The sequence below is a fragment of the Pogona vitticeps genome, chromosome 14, assembly GCF_051106095.1.
Source record: "Pogona vitticeps strain Pit_001003342236 chromosome 14, PviZW2.1, whole genome shotgun sequence".
Lineage (NCBI taxonomy): Eukaryota > Metazoa > Chordata > Lepidosauria > Squamata > Agamidae > Pogona > Pogona vitticeps.
The window spans coordinates 836,280-854,611 of record NC_135796.1 but is presented as its reverse complement, the minus strand read 5'-3'; the positions used below and the strand labels follow the sequence as shown (position 1 = coordinate 854,611).

The following is an 18,332-nucleotide window of genomic DNA, read 5'->3' as shown; positions in this document are numbered from 1 at the left end:
TTAGTATTTTCAGTTTATAAAACCATGTTTCATTGGCACTTCAACATAAACTTTGCCATTTTCTGTACTGAACATTTTCCGTTCTCAAAAATTACTGTAAATCCTTTTTTATCTAGAGCAGAAACACTCAATAAATTACAGCTAAGTTAAGGAATATATTGTATGTCACTCATAGTACATTCTTCTAAGTCATCTTTTGTTCTGCAGTTCAAAATTACTGAGCTTTTTATCTTTCACCTTCATATACTGACCATTAGCTGTTCTCATATTACTGTATTGAATTCACCTTCTCCAAGATATTTAAAATACTTGATTTGCTGAATAACTGTCCACAAGCCAAAAATAACATATTTGTAAACTTTTTGAGGATTTGGTTTGTCTTTGTTTATATCTTGTCTTTTTCTTGCTTATGCACAATTAAAATATTTATTTTTGCTTCAATTATACAGTCTTTCCAAAGCTGACTAATTTTACCACTGTTGTAACACCTTTGTGTCTTATTTTGTTTTGTGCCTGGCTTATAACTGTCATGTTTGAGGTAACTAGCTTCATTTTTCTCTGAATTCTCTTGATCTTTACAATTGTTCTCTCAGGTTCCTCTCAGTTTCTTTAAAAATTTCTTTTGAGCAGTGTTTAAAGATGAATGCCTCGAAACTATCTCCCAAGTGATAGAAAAAAAATCCTTTCTTTAAGTCATCTGTCATTTCAAAACCTATTTGTAAACTGTCTGTGATGCTTAAGTAGTTATATGTTGTTCACAGTTCTCATTATTTAAACTTAACTTGCTTAATTGTCTAATAAGGTTCATTATGGATGTAGGACTAGAAATACCATAAACCTCTAAATTTTCCAGCATATTTTTATCGGTCTCTGCAATCTTTATATAACTACTGTACATATCTGGTAAATTAGAGACTTGGTAATTCTGTCATTTTGTTCCTATTTCTTTCTTAACTCTTCGTTATAAAGGCTTTTGCTTTTCTATACAATCACATATTTATAAGGCTTGTAAATCTATCTTCAATCTGCCAACCTATTGTTTATCATTCATCTTTGTTAATTCTGGAAGAGTACTAGAGAATTCCTTTTTCTCAAATCCCTTTTATTGGATACACTTGGTTTTAGAGGGGGAAAGAAACCTTGTTTTCGTTTGCACTTCCTTTTACGTCGTTACTGTTGCCACCTCAGCAACTGTGTCGCCCCGCAAACTTTCTTTCTCCCCGGAATGACGCTTTTTCTGAGCATTTGGGCCTCCGAGTAGCTTCCTCTCAGCTCCAGGTTTCCACAGATCGGGGCTCCCAGGCCGGGGGGAGGTTATTGCTGCTGCTCGGCAGGACCATCGCCTGCCTTCACGCCACCCTTTCCTTGCAAATCATAACAACCCCCCTTTTTTTAAAAAAGGCCTTGTTTGTTCAGGCGGCTGCTCCGCCCTGGGCTCGGCTCTGATTTGCAACGCCAGCCCCACCTTTTCTCTCTCTCCGTTATCGCTGCTCAACGTTTTCCCTATCAGGGAGTGACCTCAGCTCGCCCTTCCTGCCCGCCCGCCCGCCTTTTTTGTTCTCTTTATGGGGCTCAGCTTCAGGTCTCAAAAGTGGCGTTACTGAAACGTTAGGAACGGGGACAGAGTCGTTACTTGATCCCAGCACAGAAAGGGACGCTTGGGCTTCCACAGAGATCATTCCGCTCCCCTCCCAAGCAGAAAAGTTCTTTTTTTGAGGGGGGGGAGATTCCAGGATCCCCAGGGGCCACTTCGGTGGGTGGAAGCTGCGCGCTCTCAGAAAGGAACGTTTCCCAGCTGCGTTACTGGAGAAGGAACGGCCTGGCTGCCCAGAGGTGACATCATCGGACTCCACGTGCAACGGGCTCCACGCGGGGCGGGAGCGGAAAGCTCTGATTGGTTCCCGAGGCGGGGAGGGGGCGGGCGCAGAACGTTCCGAGGGGAGAGCGCCGAAAGAAACGAACGCGAAAGCGAGGGGGCGGGCCCCTCCTTACTCGCCCCGGCGCCTCATTGGTGGGAAATGACGGCAGGGGCGGGAGAAGCGAGCCAAGGGGGCGGACCGAGCTGGGATTGGCCGGGAGGCGGGACCGCTCTCGCCTGGGTGGGCGGGGCCGGACGGGGCGGGGCCGCCGCAGTCCCGAAAGGTCCAGGTGCGGCGTCGCCCCGGGTGCCCCGCGCGAGGGGAGATGTGGCCCACCCCGCGCTCCGTAGAGGCCGGGTGACGTCACTCGCGGGCGGCGGTTCGCTCAGGGGCCCCTCATCCGCCGGTCGGTCGCTCCGTCCGTCCCTCAGGCATGGACCGCGGAGTCGCCGCGCCTTCGGTCGCGCCGGCCGCCGGTAAGAGCGGGGCTGCGGGGGGTGGGTGTCCTCGGCCGGGCCTGTCGCTGGGGAGGGGGCCGGGCCCCCGGCGTTGCCAGGCAACAGAGGGGCGGGGCGGGGCGGCGGTGGGAGGAGCCTGGAGGGAGCAGCCATTCCCCCCCCCCCACAGACAGACAGACAGACACACATCCACCGGGTCTCTCTCTGTTCCTCCCTTTTGGCCCTTCCTAGGGAGAGCCCGCCCGGATCAGGCCGCCACACACACACACACCCTTGTGCCTGGCAGGAGTGGGAGATGAGGAACTCGTGGGGGGGGGGGAGGGGAGATTGGCCTCGGACCCTGCTGGCCACCCCTCCCCCCCGCCCCCCCGGCCCAGGTCCCCAGGACTACAAGTCCCATCGGCCTCGGGCAGCGGGGAGGGTGCGTGAAGCCCCTTTCCCTCCTCCAGCCGCCTTTTCCTACCTGCCTGCAAGGTAGACAAAGAGGAGAGAGCTCGGAAGGGGGGGGTCTTTCGGGGTGGGGACCCGAGCCTTCTGGGGAGAGAGAGAGAGAGAGAGAGAGAGAGAGAGTTGCAGTTCAAAGCCTGGCTTTCCCAAATCTGCCGAAGGTGCCAGTGGTTGCTTGGCATCCCCCGCTAGCGAGTCCTGAAGTGGAAGGGTTGGGCCAACGAGGATCTCAGCAGGGATTAGGGGGCTAAAGAGAAAGGGGGGAAAAACTTCTGTGGGGTCTAGCAGTCCTTGGAGGGGGAGAGGAGAGAAGAGGGAGGCTCACTTTAGATCTGAGTTTCCCAGTCTGCGGATCGTGGCCACGGGGATCAAGTCAAGGAAGGGTTGGTTTTTCTGAGGACTCACAGGTCTCTGCTCCTGTGCTGTAGCTCTTGCTAAATCATTTCTTCCTTGAACTTTTGGAGTCAGATATTAACAGGCTTGTGACACCTTGAAGACTGTCCAGTTTTGCCCGGCAGAAGCTTTCATGGATTGCAATAGCCCATTTCTTCAAGTGCTCCTGCTGGGAATTTATAAGCGGAAAGGTTGAGAAAGCCTTTCGAAATGGAGAAACGAATTCAAGCTTGTTAGCTGGATGTAGCCTCCTCTCTAATAGTCTCAGCTGTGGGAGGAGGAGAAAAATGCTCAACATATGCTCAGAGGTGCTGTGTTGAATATTTCTGTGCAGGACTTGATCTCTTGTCAGGTTTTATGGCAGAAGGACTGAGAGATGACCCTAAGCCCATGGGTGCTGATGTTGCTGGGTGACAGCTCTCATCTTTTCCTTGCCCCTGGTTGTACTAGCAACAATAGCTAAAGATGGCCAGCCAGGAGCCTCTGGAAGGCCACAAGTTGTCTAAGAAAGTTGACTGTAGAAGAAGGTTCTGTTTTAACTGGCAGAGCTGGGAGAGATACAGTCTTATGTACTCCTCATGTAGGGGAAAGTAAACCAAGCTCATAGTCCTGAGTCTGGCATGTGAGGCTGAGACGAACGCTGAAGTTTATTAGACCATCGTGGGTTGATTTCTTACTTCCTTACACCTCACTTGTTTACTTGTGAATCTGCTGGGCTACGTGCGTTTATTGACGTGTCTGCAGCTGCGTTCCCATTCAGTAAAAATCTGTACCAACCTCCTGTTGATTTTAATAGGTATTGGCATGGACTTTTAACTACCTTGCTTGACTTCAACTAGCCTTGAGCTATCAGAACCTGTGAATATGGTTTTAAAGCTGGCAAACCTTCCTAGAATACAGGATTTGGCCTGCCGCGTCACAGCTGCAACAAGGAGATCTTGCAGATCACTAAGAGGACAAATGCAAGCCTTCCCCTACTGCCACTTCTTGCCCCGTGTGGGCAGAGGGAGAAGACAGTGAACAATAAGAACAAAAAATGGGCAGGAGCACTTGGAGGGTGGGTGAAGCCATTGCATTCTAAGCCCTGGATTCCGCTAGAATTACAATATTGATGCGTGTATGCGTGCAGTTTCCAAGGCTCCTTCAGGATACGTTTAAGGATACTGTATATTTGTGCGGTCTTCTTTGACAGGTGCTAAAATCTATAGTTCTAGAACATGTTGTAGATCTCTTGCAGCCAGGCCTTTTCTGAAAGGCTTGCACTTTGCTTTGTCTGGGAATGCATACAAAAAGAAAAGACAGATAAGGCATCTAGTAATATGGAAATCAAGCAAGGCATTGGCAGTTTCCTGCAGTTAAACATGACCTTTGAGGAAGAGAGGACCTGAATTTGTTGGAACAGGAAGGAAGAGAAGTGATGCTTAATGTCTTGGGTGGTGCCTTTGGCCGCTGGTGTGGCTTTCATGGGCCCAACACATTGGAGGTCCACAGAACAAGAAACCTCTCTGTTTCTGAGATTCATCAGGTTTCTTAGTTTAAAATTCCACAATATTGAAACAATTTCCCTAGCTGTCAGCTGGTTTCTTCCACTGCACAGCTTCAGAGGACCGTTGTTCTGTTTCAAAGATAATTCATGTACAGCATGGGCAGCATCCTGCACAAAGTGGGTGCCTGCTTCCAGCTCTCCAAATGCTCTCATCGTAGGCTAGATTCTTGCCAGGCAACTCTGTGGAAATCATAGTAATAAAAAAACACATGCCGCCAAGTCAGTTCTGACTTGGAGGGACTGTTTTCAGGGTTTCCCAGGTAAAAATACCTAGAATTAGTAAAGATGAAGAGAGGGAATGTGGAAGTGTCCATAACTGGGCATCAGAGTGAATCCAGAAAGTTTATATTCACCAGGTCATATTAAACAAATATAAATTAAAACATTTGATTGTTGTGGGTTTTTCGGACTCTTTGGCCGTGTTCTGAAGGTTGTTCTTACTGACGTTTTGCCAGTCTCTGGCTGGCATCTTCAGAGGACTGGAGAGACTGGCGAAACGTCAGGAAGAACAACCTTCAGAACAGGGCCAAAGAGCATGAAAAACCCACAGCAACCATCAGATCCCGGCCTTGAAAGCCTTCGAGAATACAAATAAAACATTTCCTGATCATGTAGTCTAAATAATCTAACAGAGAAAGCTGTCTTTGTTGCAGCTACTTTTTAGTAGTTGTTTTTATTTATACATTCCTGCACATGCTCATTTGTTACTTTTGAAGTTTCCACTTGGGGCTATAAAAGAGTAAACCAGTTTTATTATTCCATAAGACTCACTATACACATATACTGTATGTGTGTATGAGTGAGTGATTCTTCTGCCTTCAGAAGCAATAAGGTTTATTGTTACATTACTAAGATACATGTTGTGTTCTGTTTTCTGACACACACACACACACCCAGTGACCTGGGACCAGCCTTCCTTGAGAGTGGCTTACTATTTTATTCCCATCTTCTGTGAGTATTATATGCAGCTGGCCTGGAGCCTGAGATGCTCCCTTCCACCTCTTCCCGTATTAGTCTGCTAAGAATTTCACAGAGGCTATGTTGTGTCTCCCACCACTTTGGAGAAGCTTGATATATGAGACAGGTTGTGCTGTAGCTGCATCTTGAACATGAGATTTCTTCCCATAGGAAGTCACGCTCGTTCCATTCTGGCCAAGCTTCCGTAAAGTGGTTAACACAGGGTTATTTTTTGTGGCCCTTTTGCTTTCTATGTTGTCTTTAAAGTCCTGCTTTAATATATCTCATTGTGCCTTGTTTGGCGGGCCTAATAGGAAGAAGTGTGATCGATCACTACTTTAAATAAAGAATACCTTTGAAAAGTAAACTAAACTTCAGTGCCATTGGAAAGAGTTCTCGGAGCACCTGTGCGGACCAGCCTGACTGCTGGAATCAGGAGCTGGGCTTTTCCGTATCGCCTTTTCTGGATCCAGAGATAGCTTTCACAAACACACTTGGAGAGCTTGGAAGTTTGCAATAAACTTTGGCCTGGCAGCCGTATCCTGCTGCCACACGCTGTGTCGACCGTTGCCTAGCTTAGATGGCTTGAGGAGGAAAACAATCCAATGCCAGGAACAGAACCCGTAGCCCGCTGCTAGCAACCCTATTTCATGTTTAGACTATGGAGCCTCTGGCTTCCGAGGCAGCAGGCCAGTGGTTGGGGGGGGCAGCAGTGGAAAGAGATTTTTGCCCCGTGCCATCATCATGAACACACAGGTCCCCTTTGATTTGGGCAGCTAAGCAAGGTGAGTTCTTGGGTTTTCCTATGGGGGAAGGACCACCAAGGATTCTCCAGGTGGGACTAGGAAGGAGCCCTGCCTGAAACTCTGGAGGTGATGGCTGCCAATCAAGAGTTGGCAGAACTGGGTGAGGTACAGCAAGGGGCTCCCTCAGTAGAAAGTGACTCTCTCCATCTTCTCGCCTGCTGCTGAGAAATCTCTCTGGTTGCTGCAGAATGCTAGAGGCTTTTCTGCTGAACCTCCTGCTGGCCACCTGTTGAGCCAGGTTCTCAAGGATGGTGGCCGGTTTAGGCTCATGCCACAGCTCCCCATCCTGCAGCTAGCAGAAGGGTCAGAGGAAGCCTCGTGGCGAGGATTGGCAGCTGATGGGAGCCACACAGGCGAAGCAGGGAAGGGAAAGGAAGGGGGTTCTCGCGCTCTTCCGGGGTCATTCCAAACTGACCGGTCTTTGCTCTTCCCTGCAGGTGAAGAAGAATGGAGGTGTTTGGGATGCGGGGAGAGCATCGCAGCTGGGCAGAGGCTCTACAGGACTGTGAAGGAAGCGTGGCATACCTCTTGCTTCCGGTAGGTGATGAGAATCCCCTTTGCCTTGGCTTGCTGGGCAGTCTCAGCCCCCGAACCAGCTCTGGTGGCCACAGAGCCTTGGAGCAGAGGGTGTTGGTGGCCCCGCTCTCTTTGTGTCTTCAGCGGTGAATGTCAGTGTCTGTATAGCTTGCTTTGAAGACGTGTGGCCTGTGGTTTTAATGGAGAATGATTCTGCTTCCTCCCTCTGCCTTGCCTCGTTTTTCTCCCTGTGAAATCATCTTCAGTTTTACGTTGCTTGTGTCATTTTTCTCGCTTTAGTTCAATTGCAGTCCTGTGCCATTTTATTGGAAGCTGAATGCATTATTTTTCATGAGGAAAGGGGCAAAATCACTGACTCAGTTAAACTAGATGCAGCTCCCGGCCTGCATCCAGGGCAAGGGTTGGACTGGGCGAGGCCTCTGGTCAGAGGGAGCTCATTCTCAGCTCTCTCCCCCCCCCCCCCCCCCGTCACTCCTTTGATCCTCTCCACTAGGCAAGGGGACGGAAGGTCCTGTGCTACCTGGGGGGGGGGGAATGGGCAGAGGGGCGTTTCACCCAGCTTTCATGCAAGGGTAGGGAACAGCATCTCTCAGCTTCAGGGCCGGGGTCAGAAATAATGCTGGAGGCAGCCCTCCTGCCAGTGGCTGCTCGGCACGTGTCAGGGGTGCCTTTTTCCCCGACATCTCCAGCTGTTGTGCTGGGACACAGAGTTCCCCTTCGCGATCCCCTTGTTTTTTTGTTTCTTCCCCTTTGGGACAAGGAATGCGTTTCCCTGTGGGCTCCGTTACCTGCAGCGGCTTGCTTCTTGTCGATGGAAAGCCCAGGTCAGAGTTGCTTTTAAAAAGCACGGCTTGCAACACTCCCGGCATCAGCTGTTTTGATGTAGCCCAGTTTGTTTTGCAGGCTGTTTTAAGACCTTGTAGAGGCAATTAGGGAAATTTACATTTTCACGTTCATAATCCACAGCACTTGGAGACTAAGCAAAAAATGCAGGCATTCTTCTGGGGACTATGTATGGCTGGAAAGAAGAGGTGAAAGAGGGCAGAGTCTGTTAAATACCATGCCGTAAGGACAGCCTTCTCTTGTCTGGTGCCTTCCAGTTGTGGGAGAAGAGAGCATTTTGGGGTGCTGTGTTGGTTTCCCGGGCCCCTTGAGACTTTCTCTTTTCTCTCTCTCCACATCCGGCCTCCCCCTTTTTGTCATTTGGCAAACTGGCTATCAAGACACAGTGGCCTTTTTCAGAGGACAGCATTTCAGTTCATTAAATCAAGGTATGAACGAGAGTTTTTCCCTTACAAAATCCAGGCTTTTGCCCTTTTTTCTTCTCAGTGGGTGCAGCTAAACGATGGCAGTCTGTAATCGTCATTCCCAGTTTTGTCTGAATTGGGTTACCACTTTGGAACAAGCCAGGATCTGAAAACAACTTCAAACCATGGTTTAATCAAGTAACCCTAGTATCCTGGTTTGGACAAAATGGAAAAGCAATATTAAAGTGGGTTGAAACATGAAGAGGCTTCGTGCAGGTGCAAAATGCATCTCCGTCTCTCATGAGGAAGGAACCTTCTCTGGAAGCCCAAAGCCCCACACCCGTTTCCCGGGACTCCTGTACAAGGGGAAAGTAGGCCCCCACCTCACTTCACTGAGGTGAGGATTTTGGCCAACGAAGGAGACCCCTCCTGTTCCCAGAAGCCAATGTAAGCAGCACTTCTCCTCCAAAGCAAGATTCATGGCTGTGCTGTGTGTAGGGGGTGGTTTCTGATTTTATTTATTCCCCCCACCCACCCTGAACCAGAAGTAAATTCTAGTACAGTATTGGGGAAATGCAGTGGAGGGGACAAAAGGGCTCTGGGCAGGTCTGGGGGGGGACAAAACTGTGTGTTGACTGCTGGAGTTTCCCCTTCCCAGCAAGGCACTTTGAAGACACACACACCCCCCCGCTGGTGGGAGTGTCGCCCGCGGCTCCGGGCAGGGTGGACGCCTTTGTCCTTTGATGGGAAATGACTCCATCCTTCCCCTCATTGACCTAATTGCGAGCTGGTGGCGGCTCCTGTGTGTGTTTTAATGTGCTTTGCAGAGAAGAGTCGGGGCCGGGCTTCCATGCGTCAGCAAAAAACGAATGCCAAGAATGCGCGTCGCTGCCGTTAAATCCCTGCTCCCCCCCCCCATTGTTCCCTGCGCCCAAGTGGAGGCGACACGTGGCTCGGTTTCAAAAGCTGCAGGAGAGGAAACGTCCGTCCGCAACACCCCCACCCCCCCCCCGGTCCTTTTCTCTTTTCTCTAGAATGCTTTCCAAAGAACGATGTTTAAAAACCCACCGGCTCCTGCTTTTCCTTCCTCTGTTGCTCGCCTGCGGGTCCGGAAGGCTTTCCTGCTGGACTTTCAGCAGGCAGTTGGGAAGTCCTTGCTGCCCCCGCCGCCCCCTAAAGGCTGTTGACAGGCTTCCCGGGGCTTAGTGGACTCCTTAGCCTGGTGGGTAATCTCTCCACCTCTATGTCTTGGGGGCTGGCCCTTCTTGTCTGTGCTTGCTTGACGCTCCCTGCTCAGAGTTGGCCCGGTGCCCCCATCCAGGGGCAGGCGGCTTGCGTGGTGGGAGTCTCTCTGAGGACAAACGCCCTCTGAGTAGGTTTCTCTCTCCCTGTGGGTGCATTTGGGAAAATGCATCTTCTCCGGCTCTTCCTTCAGGGTTGGTTCAGGTTCCTCCTGGAAGGCGGGCGTGAAGAGGCAGGTTGCAAAAGCTCCCTCCCTTCTCCTGGGCCGCTTGTTTTGAAAGGGTGCCTCCTTCGGCCAGCTTTCGTCTCTCGCGTTTCTCCTTCGCCCTGTGGCGCTTGGTGACCCAGGAGACCTGGCAGGGTGGTTGCGCCTTGCCGTAACACGGCTTGTGCCGTCAGCGGCATGGTTTATTGTCATCGACAGACTCAGACAAAAAGACACACAAAACACACTCGTAAGATGTGGATAAGAGCTGTGGTCCAGGAACCTCAGGATGTCTCTTGGATTTGAAAGGTAGTATATAAAACTCATTTGTACATTGTTTTGCGAATGTGCCATGGCAGCCACACAACGTGAGGCCTAAGCAGTGTATCATGTCCATACTTTCAGACATGGTGATCTAGCCTTGACTTATCTCAGCCGAGTGATAATGTGCCAGTCTAGGGGGAGGCAGAGTTTGTGCTGCCCAGCAAGGAGCGGGGAGGGTGGTTTATCATTGTCCTCCTTTCCTGCCTGCCAGTTTCAATAGAGGAGGGCTAGGGTAGAAAACCTTTTGGGAGCCCCCAGGCAACTGGGGCCCCCTCTGTCCTAGGAGTGGGGAGTGTGGTCATCAGCACAGCGGAGTGCCTTGAAGGACCACACCTAACTGGATTGCAGGAGGGGGCCGAGCCCCCCCCCCCAGGCGAGCATTAGAGCATCTACATGTTTCTTTTTGCTATTTTCTATAATGCAATTATAAACCTGGCTGGTGATGTAGTGAAGGAGTGAATTTTGCACTGAAAACCTGGTTGGTGGCTAGGTGGCCCGGACTGCTCTGTGCTGGTTTGCGAAAGCTTGCTTGGGGACCCACATTTTCCCGTATAGGAGAAGTGTTTGGCGCATAGTCTTGTGTGGTCTGCAACAATGTGCTTTTCCTCAGAGAGGGAAATCTTCACTTTCTCAGAGTTGGTCTTGAAGTTGCAGCCCCTGCAGTCGAGGGACGACTTTGCCAGTAATTATTTAAGACAGAATTCAGATCCTAAGGCCAGGATTATGCATTGGCCTAATAGGTCTCTGAAACATTTTTTAAATAACCACTAGAGGGCAACCAGTAGGCCTTTTTTGGGACTAAAATAAGGATTTTTTAAAAGGAAGCAAAAATCAGGAACGGGTATTGTGGGAACATCCAAGATCCAGAGATGGGCATTTTGCAGCCGTGTCCAGGCGCCTGGGGGTGATCTGCCCCCTGGCCTTGGGCAAAGCACGGATTTTCCTTGCCTCAGATTTTGGAGCCTGTCCATCAGTGCCCAGCAAGACCTTTGAAACCTCACTGATGTACAGATGAGGTGGAGTAAGGGCTTAAATGCCACCCTGCTTGGCCCCTCCGGGGGTGGGAAGAGCCCTGAGCCTCTGGCTTCTACTGCTGCATTTGAGTGTCTCAGTATGATCTGAGAAGCCACACGGCCACTATGCTGTTCTCTGCCATCAAGCCACTTCCAAATTATGGATTTTCTAGATATGTGAGTTATGTGAGGAGTGGTGTGTCCTTGCCACTCCTCACCCCCCATGGGTTTCTGCGGCAGAGCCGGAATTCAAACCCAGATCCCACCAGTCACACCCTGACACTCTGTCCTCAGGACTGCACTCCTTTTTCACTCTGCTCCTCTGCAAGGCCTTTGTAAGAGGGAGCTGCCTTTCCCCTGTCAAGCCACATGGTAAAAGCGATGTGGCCTGGTTGCCTGCCCCATGGAGTGAACACCCAAGCTCTGCCGCGTGGGCAGAGTCCGGCCCCTTTCAAGGAGAAACAGTGGGGGAATTGAAATCCCGGCTGTAGCATCCTCCTCCTCGTTGGTAAAGAACCTCCTGGCATTCTCCATCGAGTTCCTTGCCCTCGGAGGGGACAAAGGTTTTGTACAAAAATGCCAATCTTCTTTGTTGAAACACATGGCTTTGCCTCAAGCGGCTGTTTTCCCCCCTATCATGTGTGATTTGGCAAAATTGCAGGAAGCGCTCAGATTACCCAAAACCGAGATGGCAGCTGCTTTGCTTGAGAATTTCAAGCACTAAATGGGTTGTTTCTATCTTCCTTAGCAGTGGTCTAGTCTTTTTGTCCTCTCTGTGCGAGTTTGCTTTTTCTTCTTGGAGACAAAAGACAAAAGAGATGCTTTGCTCAGATCACGGGGCCCTTTGCCCGTCGGGTCAAGGATTCCACTTTGAATGGCCTCAGGAGAAGGAGGGGTTTCCACAGCAGACCCTCTCCATCTGGACCGTGCAGGCAAGTCAGGATCGTTGAGGGATGAAGCCGAGCTGCAGTTTCTTTGCTCTTCTCTGGCCGCTTCAGGGAGCGACGTGGCCTGGGGGAGAAATCGAGACATGCAGATGCTGAGCTGCTGGAGTGTGCCTCTTGGGGGGTGGCGAGGGGGGGAGAGAACCTGGCCAGGTAACCAGCCAGCCCTTGGCAGGTGGAGGTCTGGGCCTCTCTGCCGGAGAGCCGAGCCACATGGGATCTTGGCAAGCCTGTAGCTCATGCTCAGGCAGCCATCAGGACCCTCCAGCTTGGGTTGCGGTAAACAGGGTGGGGGCCCTGTAAATCACAGGAGGAGCCCCAGTCATCATCCCCCCCCATTTATGAGTGGTTTCTCTTCTTCCGGGGTCCGTGGCCAGGTGTCAGTATTCTGTTTGGGGGGAGGAATAACTTCAGGAAGAGCAGGTGATGGGGGGAATCCAAAAATGGAGAATGTTTACAACCCCCCCCCCCCCGTTCTGCTGTTTCAGTAGAGATCTAGACTCTTCTGAGGTGAATGGGGAAGAAGTTGTAGGGGGGGGAGGCGGGGGCCTGTTTTCCGTACAGCCCTGGTTGTTCCATAGGAGAAGCCAGCTTTGCAGAAGCCCCGTCTGCCCCCCCCCCGGCAAGGGCGCTGTCTTGTCAGGATGTTTTTCTAATTGCAGTAAATTACGCCATAATCACTCAGTTCAGGAACGAAATCTCTTCCTGCCGTTAACTCTTCTCTGGGACAGAAGGAGCAGGTTTAAGGCTGCGGGCAAAGAAGGGCTGGGTCTTTGGCATGCCTTGCTGGATTGCTTCTTACCTCCTCCCCACCCCTCCCCACCCCCATTTGCCTTGGTCGTCTTCCCTTCCCTTCTGCCATCGTACCAGAAGGCAGGCCTGCGTCGTGGGGGACGCAAACCGCAGCCACTCCTCTAGATATCCCTTAGGTTTGGCCCCTTGGTGTGGGGACAGGCGTGCTTTTCGGCAGCCCACCAAGTCCAGAGGAAGGGTGTACTGTCTCCGTTTTGCCTATGATCGCCACCTAGATATTGCAGACGGCTCAGCCCCTATGCGCCAGCAGCGTCAGCCTTAGCTGTGTTCTCTTCCAGGACTGACAAAATCGCTCCAGGTTTTCTGCATCTTGCGTATACATCTCGAAGCAAGCTTTCATTTTGAAAACCAACCGTTCAATCACAACATTTAGTAGGAAGTGTTTTACTTTCAAAATAAGTACTGGAGATAAAATTTAAAAATGCTAAAATATATATATATCAAAAGCTAAAAACCTCTGGTATAAAGCAACGGTAGCCATAAAATGATGCCCTGGAGGCTTCTGGTTAGGCCTAATCTTTCTGGAAATAAGTCAATCTAAACCGTACAAATGGTTCTTCTAGGGTAAGGTTTTATCAGTTGCCATCTTTTGTGCTTAAGTTTTATTTCCCTTTATTGCTGTTGTAGGAAGGAATGAATCACACCTCTGATTTTCTAAGAGTTAAGCTAAGTTTTGGTAAGAGGTTTCCTATTCAGAGAGCATCTCCCGATTCCGGGACTTGGTTTGGAAGACTCTCTCCAGGCAGAATCGTTCCCCCTCAGCCCAGGTTTTGCTCTTTGGGCGGCTTCTGTTTTCCAAGTAGTGAAGATTGCCATCTGCTTTGAATCACAGGAGAGAATTAGCTCAAGTGAGGGTAGTTTTCAGCTGGGGATCTAAAACACCAGGGGCGTCCGTTGTGTTCTGTTCCCACCAGCGCGTCCCTCTGTCACGTAAGGAAAACGGAGGTGTGCTCCAGTTATGTGCGCCGATTTTCTTCAAGGTGTGGAGCTAATCATTCAGAAAGAGGCTGGGACGTGAGCAGCGCAAGAGGGTGGGGGAGAAAGGGGGTACATTCCTCAGCACAAACTCACCACACGGCTGTGTGGTTTCCAGCAGAGCTTTCGAAGCAGGCTGGAGGATGGATGCCCTTGGACGGGATCCAGCTTTATTGCAGGGATTGCTGTGGATGAGCGCTTTCCCAGACTGTCCGAAGCAAGCGGGTGGCTGGCCGGTCTTGCCCCGGCATCCTTAGACTGGGATACCCAAAAGCCTTCCAACCAGATGGGCTCGGCTGATGCCGCAGAACCCTTGGTGGCCCGGTGAACGTAAGCTGGGATGGCCTCATCGCGGAGGACCAGAGAGGAGGTTCCTGCCTTCAGGTTGCCTGCCAAACCCTGCAGCCGTGCGTGCCCGCAAAGGTGGCTTTGCACCAACGGCTGGGTCAGGCCACCTCCCAATGCGGAGGAAAACTCTCCTGGAGAGCCCTGGGAAGGTGCACTGTGACAGGAAAGGCTCTCGGCCTTGCTGCCTCCCTGCCCCAGAGTCACCTTTCTCGGAAGGGTGTCCTCAGGGCCTGAGCCTCCCTCTCCCACTGAGGTTTTCTTTCTTGTGTCTCCTGCCTGGGGCAGATCCGTCCCTCTACCTGCCTTCTACCCTCCGCCTCCCTTCTCCGAGGACTCCTCCTCTTCCTCCAGTCTAAGCCTCCCCAGAAGGAAGAAACTTGCCAAACTGCTCTCGCCCAGCCTCTCGGGTTTCCTCCGCCGCCAGCCCCGGGCTTGGCACAGACATGACGGTCCGCGGTTGAGCTGCCCTTCTGCAGGCGGCCGGGGAAGGGCTGCTGGCGACCATGAGGGCTACGGAGAGTCGCCCGAGGAGCCCCTGGCCTCAGCCCCGGCCCGCCTGTGGGAACAGCACAGCACCTGAGTCAGCGGGAAGCGAAGTGAGCCCCGGTCGGGGCCGCGTCGGCTGAGCAGAGGCGGCCAGGCAGGTTTCCAGCAGCTGTGGCGCAGCAGCCTGAATCGGAGAGCCCGAAATGGGGAGCTACCTGTCGGCCGTCCTTCCAAAGGGTCCCGCCTGGTAAGTCTGGCTGTCGGTCTTCCCGGGAGGGGTCTTTCATCCAGACCCTCCCCGGGGGACATCTCTGGGCCAACAGGTGTTGTGTCTCCCGGCCCCCCTTGGCAGAATAATGCCAGAACAGGGAGAGGGGTCTAGAAATGCTGACCCCCCCCCCAAGGCTCATTTTTCTGCTTTCCCTCCTTCATGAAAAGCCCAGTCCCCAATGCTCACTTGGTATGTCTTTCACCCATAAAAGGATGAATGTGTGGTAGACGTTGCCCTGCCTTTTTGCTTTCATTCACCAAGTGATTTTGATTCACCCAGCGGCATGCCTTGCCATTGACAACCTGCAGGCGTTCCAAGGTCTGGTTTTAGCTAAGCATCTAAAAGGGAGGCCTCTGCCACCCACGCGCAGACACGCACACGGGTGTTGCTTTCCTTGGCCTTCATGCAACCTGGGGGAGAAGCGCCCGGGTGGGTTAGAAGAGGGTCCTTCAACCAGGGAATGACCAGCACCTGCACCCAGTCCAAGGAGGGGTGGAGGAAATCGAGGGAACAACAGCACGCGGCAAGAAGGGTGGCTGACAGCAGCGCCTCTGGGCCGTGTGTGGTGGGTGGAAAGCTGTTGGCCTCAGGGACTTTGACGCTGGAAACGCTCCTGCCCAGAGCCTTCCTGGGTGTCGCCTTGCGTTCCATCCTGGGCTCCTCTGAAGCTGGAGAATTGGCCAGTTCTTGGAAAGCGCCTTGCAGCTTTGACATCTTAAAAATGAAATGGCATTCAAGGTTGATAAGATCAGCCTGTGTTTGCATTTTTATCCTCCAGGTAGGCTCATGGCGGGATGGTGGGGGAGTGAAGAGTTTGTGAGGAGATCTGTTCATCCTGGAGCTAGTTGGGCGTTAGTGTTATTCCGGTATTCTCACTCTTCCTCGTTTTCCTTGTCCGGGGGGAGGGGCGGAGAATTGAATTCTTCCCATATCTTTTCCTTGAGAGCTGCTCTGATGCAGGGTTTCCCAAGGGAAGCAAGAGTAGCCTGTCTCGGTGAAACTAAACTGGCCAAGGCCTGCGACTTCCAGGTCTTCCTTGGCGGGGGGGTGGGGGGTGGGGACCGGAATTGGCAGAACTTGAAAAGATACAGGAACACTAAATCACCTGTCTGCCTTTCGGCCTGTTCCAAGAGCCACAAAAACAGACGGCGGCAGGACTTTAGGAATGGAGAACCTGCCTTCTCTTCCTCTGATCTGCTCTGCCTTCCTCTGAACAAACAGCGGAGGCGAAACCCCTTTGCCTTCTTGCACGCTGAGGGTCGGGGAAGGCGAGAGCAAGAGAGAGGTGGTTCTCTGTGCACAGAAAATGGCCCCGGACTTGCACAGATCTTTGGGCTTCTGAAACGTGTTTGTTATTCAACTGCCTGGCTGAGGCAACATTTACACGGAAACAAGGGGGTTACTTGGAAGGACAGATCCTGAAGCTGAGGCTCCAACAAAGGTCCACCTAGTCAAAGCTATGGTTTTTCCAATAGTGATGTATGGAAGTGAGAGCTGGACCATAAAGAAGGCTGATTGCCGAAGAATTGATGCTTTTGAATTGTGGTGCTGGAAGAGGCTCTTGAGAATCCCCTGGACTGCAAGGAGAACAAACCTATCCGTTCTGAAGGAAAGAATTGTGGTGCTGGAAGAGGCTCTTGAGAATCCCCTGGACTGCAAGGAGAACAAACCTATCCGTTCTGAAGGAAATCAACCCTGAGTGCTCACTGGAAGGACAGATCCTGAAGCTGAGGCTCCAGTACTTTGGCCATCTCATGAGAAGAGAAGACGCCTTGGAAAAGACCTTGATGTTAGGAAAGTGTGAAGGCAAGAGGAGAAGGGGACGACAGAGGACGAGATGGTTGGACAGTGTCATTGAAGGGACCAACATGAATTTGACACAACTCCGGGAGGCAGTGGAAGACAGGACGGCCTGGCGTGCTTGGGTCTGCGGGGTCACGAAGAGTCGGACACGACTTAACGACTAAACAACAAGGGGGTTACTTATGGTCTTGCTTGTCCTGATGGTGTAATTTGTATAGTGGAGGAGAAGCTCCTGTTTGGGCAGACTCTGGAGAGACAGAATGGCATCCTAGAGGCAAAGGTATCAGACAGGGGGTTGCCTTTTATCCCCCTTATCTGTTCAGTCTGTACGGGGAACATAACCACATGGAAAGCCGGAGGAGTGGTGAAAGAAACATCCATGGTTTAAGATATGCTGATGGCACCCTCTTACTGGCAGAAAGCAGCAACGACTTGAAGCGGCTTTTAGTAAATGTGGAAGAAGAAAGTGCCAAGGCAGGATTGCCGTCAGACGTCAAGAAGACCAAAGTTCTAACCACAGAAGAACACGACATCACTTTAGCAACGAAGAACGTGAAATAGTGAAAGTTGTTGCCTGCCTCGGTTCAGTCACCCAATCTGAAGGGAGACGGAAGCCAAGAAATCGGAAGAAGACGGAGACTCAGAAGGCCAGCCATGAAAGAATTAGAAAAAATCACCAAGTATTAAGGATGTGGCACTGGAGACCAAGATCATCCACACTCTTGTATTTCTGATCACCCTACGTGGGTGTGAATGTTGGACAGTAAAAAAGAAACGGACAGGAAAAGTTTGGGTTGGTTTGAAATCTGATGCTGGAGGAGCGTTTTGCAGATGATAACCTGGATGGCCAGGAAAGCAAACCAGTGGGTCCTAGAACAACTCTTATCTGGAGGCAGAAATGATGAAATTGGGCACAGCACGAGAAAGCAAGAGTTTCTGGAAAAGACAATCATGCTGGGAAAGGTGGAAGCCAACGGAAAAAGAGGAAGACCCAATACGAGACGGACTGGCTCTCTAAAGGAAACCACAGGGTTGACTTTGCAAGAGCCAAGCAGGGGCTGTTGAGGATGGGACAGGGGCCGTGGACCTCATACCTGGGCGCCCGCTTAACTTACCCCTTTGTAGTTGTTCTTGTTGCGTGCCACCAAGTTGCCCCAAATAAGGAGGTGGTCTCCAACATGTCTTCCCCCTCCTGTCTTGTTAGCATCACAGCTCCTTATGCCAGAGGGGGGAAAAAACGTTTTTTGGTCCAGCATTGCACAGAGGTTGCAAAGCAGGCCAGGAGGTGATGAGAAGCACTGAGACAAACAGAAGATTCTGTGTGTTTGTGTGTGTTTGTGTGTGTGTGTGCAAAGCATGTAACTTTGGAGCCATCGTTCGCTCCAACCAGAAATCGGGACTCCTTGATGGCTGGCAGGATCATCTTTTCTAGAGTCCTGTGAAAGTCAGGAAGACGCACGATTCGCCAGGTCCGGCCACCTTCCAGACAGACCCCCAGATCCTAAAGTTAGGATCAGTTTAAGTACTTACCTGCTTTTAATTATTTGATTGTATTTTAACTAGCACATCATTTAATTTGATTGTATTTTAACTAGCACATCATCAAACATTTTTAATGTTTAATTTGATATGTTTTGAAGTCTAGTCTTTTTAATATT

The 18,332-nt window shown here is 51.1% G+C and overlaps 1 protein-coding gene across 2 annotated transcripts in view; it reads left to right on the top strand.

The window, feature by feature from the left end:
- The first annotated feature begins 2,100 nt into the window (after nt 1-2,100).
- Nucleotides 2,101-18,332, top strand: part of LIMK2 (LIM domain kinase 2) — a 31,435-nt gene continuing 15,203 nt past the window's right edge. The window contains exons 1-2 of one of the 2 annotated variants that reach the window (XM_072983453.2): nt 2,101-2,335; nt 6,904-7,003. In XM_072983453.2, the coding sequence (XP_072839554.1) occupies nt 2,293-2,335; nt 6,904-7,003 (143 nt within the window). In that variant the 5' untranslated portion in view covers nt 2,101-2,292. Of the gene's footprint in view, nt 2,336-6,903; nt 7,004-14,716; nt 14,848-18,332 lie in introns of those variants that run through there. The other variant, XM_078381904.1, reaches the window with a different exon arrangement.